The sequence below is a fragment of the Tupaia chinensis genome, unplaced genomic scaffold (assembly GCF_000334495.1).
Source record: "Tupaia chinensis unplaced genomic scaffold, TupChi_1.0 Scaffold138665_1, whole genome shotgun sequence".
NCBI lineage: Eukaryota > Metazoa > Chordata > Mammalia > Scandentia > Tupaiidae > Tupaia > Tupaia belangeri.
The window spans coordinates 1,453,392-1,457,888 of NW_006198557.1; the positions used below are offsets into that span (position 1 = coordinate 1,453,392).

The 4,497-nt window shown below is 56.2% G+C and overlaps 1 protein-coding gene across 1 annotated transcript in view; it reads left to right on the forward strand.

Moving 5' to 3' along the window:
* The window catches only part of COL5A3 (collagen type V alpha 3 chain), a 47,033-nt gene that overhangs the window by 27,828 nt on the left and 14,708 nt on the right, over positions 1-4,497 (forward strand). Inside the window, exons 31-39 of the mRNA XM_027765560.1 lie at positions 1,868-1,912; positions 2,668-2,721; positions 2,845-2,889; positions 3,257-3,310; positions 3,421-3,474; positions 3,570-3,623; positions 3,745-3,852; positions 3,977-4,066; positions 4,265-4,318. Coding sequence (XP_027621361.1) covers positions 1,868-1,912; positions 2,668-2,721; positions 2,845-2,889; positions 3,257-3,310; positions 3,421-3,474; positions 3,570-3,623; positions 3,745-3,852; positions 3,977-4,066; positions 4,265-4,318 — 558 coding nt within the window. The remainder of the gene's footprint in view (positions 1-1,867; positions 1,913-2,667; positions 2,722-2,844; positions 2,890-3,256; positions 3,311-3,420; positions 3,475-3,569; positions 3,624-3,744; positions 3,853-3,976; positions 4,067-4,264; positions 4,319-4,497) is intronic.

Sequence of the window (4,497 nt, forward strand, 5' to 3'; positions counted from 1 at the left end):
GGCCATCCCCCCTGGGGGGTGATTTCTCGCTTTCTGTCTCTCTGTCTCTCTCTGTCTGTCTGGCGAGTGCACGTGCCCTCTAGCAAAAACCTCCCCAAAAAAAGAAAAGAAAAGAAAAGCTAATGGACAGCCAGCCAGTGGTGCAGAGCTAAGACAGCTGGATCCCACAAGGACAACTCGGTGGTTCAAGTCCTGAATGAGGTGGCTTGAAAAACATGCTGGGTACGTGTGTGCATGTACTCAAAATCCCAAGTGGAGAATCGGAGGAGACCACGTGGGCTCCAGCGACATAGCCGTTATGCCAACTGCTGGCCCCGTACATTAGCTTTTTGAAGTTCCCTCGTACTTCCTTTTGCTTTTTCTTTTAGAAAGAGATTTTTGCCATAGGGCATGTGCACTTGCCAGAGAGGCAGAGAGAGACGGAAAGGGAGAAATCGTCCCCCAGGCTGGGGGCCACGCCGCAATCCCTCCTCCTCCATTCTCCTCTCAGGATTTTGGGCACGCACACCCTCACCTGGCATGAGTTTAGTTTTTGTTTTTGTTTTTAAGAATAATTTTATTTAGCTTTATTTATTTATTTTTCAATTTGGACCAGTGAGAGACAGAGTGAGAGAGAGAGAGAGAAAGTGAGAATTCAAGCCACCAGGTCCGGGACTCGAACTATGGTCAGCACCGGTACGATTCCAGCGCTCTTAACCACGATGTCACCTGCTGGCCCCCTGCATGTGTTTTAAGCTGCCACATGCAGGACTCGAACCACAGCCAATTACGTGGGAGTCCAGCAAGGTAACCATTACGCCATCTGCTGGTCCCCCCTCATTCCTCTTGGTATGAATCAGACGGGGCTGCAGCCTGCAGGCTCGTGGCTTGGAGCCGCATGGATGTTGTGTGACCGTGAGCATTAAATGCATGTGAAAGGCATGTACGCATGTGTGAGAGAACATGGACACCCTCATGCGTGCACATATTTCTGTGAGTGTGGGGTATGGATAGCTCTGTGTGTCCTGACCTGGAAGGGACCGCCGTGTAGACGCCCTGGGGCATACACACACGGGTGAGCTTACCAGGACTACCTCTTTGTTTTAGCTTATTCTTTTGAAGAATTATTTAATTTTATTTATGCATCCATTTATTTAAATTTGACCAGAGGGGGGGGAGTGAGAAAGCAAGCCGCCAGGTCCAGGACTCGAACTGTGGTCAGCCATGTGGGAGTGTCCAGTGCCTTAACCACTGCTGGTCACCTACTGGTCCCCATATTCTAGTTATTTTTTTTTTAAAAGAATTATTTTATTAATTTATTTATTTGACCAGAGAGAGACAGAGTGAGAGCGAGAGAGAAAGAGAGAGAGAGAGGGAAAGTGAGAAAGCAAGTCTCCAGGGCCAGGGACTCGAACTGCAGCCAGCCACGTGGGAGCCCAGCGCCCTTAACCACCAGGCCACCTGCCGGTCCCAGGACTACGTCTTTATGTCCGTGGGTGCACGTGTGTACACTGGCCGTTTTTGTATGTGAGGGATGGGTTGCAGGACAGGCTCTGGGCAGCACCCTCTGGCCGTGTCCACAGACACATGTCATGGTAGGGTGTCGTTGGGGTGTACACTCGGCCACCGTGGGCCGTGTGAGCCTGTGTGGCTGGCGTGTTTGGTCTCCGGAGATGCAGCCAGAGGTGCAAGTGGGTGCCTGGGATCTTTGTATCGTGAGCGGGGGCTGCATCTGTGTGTGTGCATGCACGTGCGTGTGTCAGCCAGAGACCTGCGAATCCACAGGCAGACGTCCCGTGGCTCTGGGATGGGTCCGTGTGCATCTGCGTCCTGTCTCTCTCTGCACCGTCGCCAACCCCCGCCTTCCCTCACCCTATTTATTTTACAGGGGAAGATGGGGCAGCCAGGCCTAGAAGGAGAGCGGGGACCCCCGGTAAGAAAAAAATCATGTCCCCCACCCTGCTGGACCTGGAGGAGCAAGGGAGGAGGGCCTCTGAGGGGGGCGTGGAGGAGGACTGGGGCGTGGGCAAGGGAGAAGGTCTGGGTTATGTCGGTGACCCCGGTGGGCAGGAGGGCACTGGAAGTATCCTCAGTGGGACCGACTGAGAGGACCTGGTCTCATCTCCTGGTCCCCCACATTCTCACTTCTGATTTTTTTCTTTCTTTTGAGAGAAATATTTTTGCTATCGGGTGTGTTCACTTGTTGGAGAGAGACAGAGAGAGACAGAGAGACAGAAAGCGAGAAATCACCCCCCAGGAGGGATGGCCACGCCACAATCTCTTCTCCTCCAGTCTCCACTTGGGATTCTGGGCATGTGTGCCCAGAGACCCAGAATAAGTTTTTTTTTTTAAATATTTTATTTAATTTTATTCATTATCTTTTTTTTTTTTTTTCTATTTGACCTCGGAGCAACAGATAGATAGGCAGACAGACAGAGACAGAGAGAAAGCAAGAAAGCAAACCTCTCAGTCCAGGACTTGAACTGTGGTCGGCCATGTGGGAGTCTGGTGCATCAGCCACCATGCCACCTGCCAGCCCACCCCCCACCCCCCACCCCCACGGCATGAGTTTTAAGCCACTGCGTCCGAGACTCGAACCACAGTCAACTACGTGGGAGTCCAACAACGTAACCATTACACCATCTGCTGGCCCCTCTCGCTTCTGATTTTTGCCTTTTTTCTCTTCAGGGCTCCCGTGGAGAGAGGGGACAACCGGGAGCCACAGGGCAGCCAGGCACCAAGGTATGGGATGAGTGGGCGATGGCAGCCTCCCTGCAGCCCTTCTGCCCCAGGCTCAGCCAGTCCTTCCCGGGCCCTTCCCAGTTGAGATTATTTAGGGACCTCAGTCTTATTCATTTGTCTTAGGGCGACGTGGGACAAGACGGGGCTCCTGGGGTCCCTGGAGAAAAGGTGAGTGTGAGTGTGGGCACGTGTGCATGAGAGACAGAGAGAGGTTCTGAGCAGACCAATCCAGGAGGCGGGGAAATGTATAATGCACCGGAAAGAGCGCCCTGGGTTCAAGTCCTGGCTCTGCCGCTTGCCTGCTGTGTGACCTCGCACGAGTCACTTCACCTCTCTGTGCCTTCACTTCCTCTGTACAGTGGGAGCAGCCACAGTCCTCACTGCAATGGGCCGTGACGGCCGATTAAATGACAGTGTGCGGGACCCTGCCCCGTCCAGCACACAGTGGGTGCGCAGGGCACACCTGCTCTTATTCTGTGAGCCCGGGAGGTGACACGCAGGAGGGTCAAGGTAATGACTTCTGGTTCTATTTCAGGGCCTCCCTGGTCTGCAAGGCCCCCCAGGATTTCCTGGGCCCAAAGGGCCCCCTGTGAGTGAGGTCACCCTGGCTGGGGGGTTGGGTGAGAGGGGGATCTGGGGGCCGGGGATGAGGGAGGTTCCATAGCTGTGCCTCAACTCTCTCCCGCCGTGTCCCCATAGGGTCCCCAGGGAAAAGATGGGGTACCGGGCCACCCTGGACAGAGAGGAGAATTGGTGAGTGGCCCTTTGACCTCTGACTCCTGACCCCATTAGGCTATGCCTTTCTCCTTTCCCCCCATGTGATGCCCCCATTTTCTTTTTCTCCCTAGGGCTTCCAAGGCCAGACAGGTCCGCCTGGACCAGCTGGTGTCCTGGGTCCTCAGGTCAGAGTGGACCCCACACAGCTCCCCGTTCTGCCCCACTGGGGGATGCTGATGGGGGGTGCTGGATCTCTGACGGCCCCCCAGTCCTCCCCTGTTCAAGGGGACACTTCCTTCTCTGCAGGGAAAGACGGGAGAAGTGGGGCCTCTGGGAGAGAGGGGGCCTCCAGGCCCCCCTGGACCTCCTGGTGAACCGGGTCTTCCTGGCGTGGAAGGCAGAGAGGGGGCCAAGGTGAGACTCTGCCCTGTGGGTGATCGTGGTCGGGTGACCCCCCAAGGCCACTTTGGGGCCCAGAGTCGCAGAGCAGGGGACACCCCCTCTCTGAACCTGACCTTCATCCTCTGCACTCCTGCAGGGGGAGCTGGGACCACTGGGGCCCCTCGGGAAGGAGGGGCCGCCTGGACCCAGGGGCTTCCCCGGCCCCCCAGGACCCTTGGGGGACCCAGTAAGTACCCTCAGGACCCTGTTGTTGCATGTACCTGGCTGGGAGGCAGAGAGGGAAAGGGGGGCTCCTGGGAAGGCCACGGTGATGGGCTCCTCTCCCTGAGCTCTGTGCTCAGTCCCAGGAAGGGGGGTGGAGACCCCTGCCCAGAGAACCTGGGGCCCCTGGGGTCTCCTGACTCTGAATGACCTCCTCCCTCAGGGACCTGCTGGTTTGAAGGGTGACAAGGGCCCCCCAGGGCCCGTCGGCGCCAACGTAAGTGTAACCCCCTCTGCTGGGTAGTGGGAAGCGGGGATAGAGGGGACTCAGGATATCCTGAAAACTGGGCCTTGGGGCTAGCAGGTGGCATGGTGGTTAAGGTACTGGACTCCTACATGGCCAACCGTGGTTCAAGTCCCAGATCTGGCAGCTTGCTTTCTCACTTTCCTCCTCTC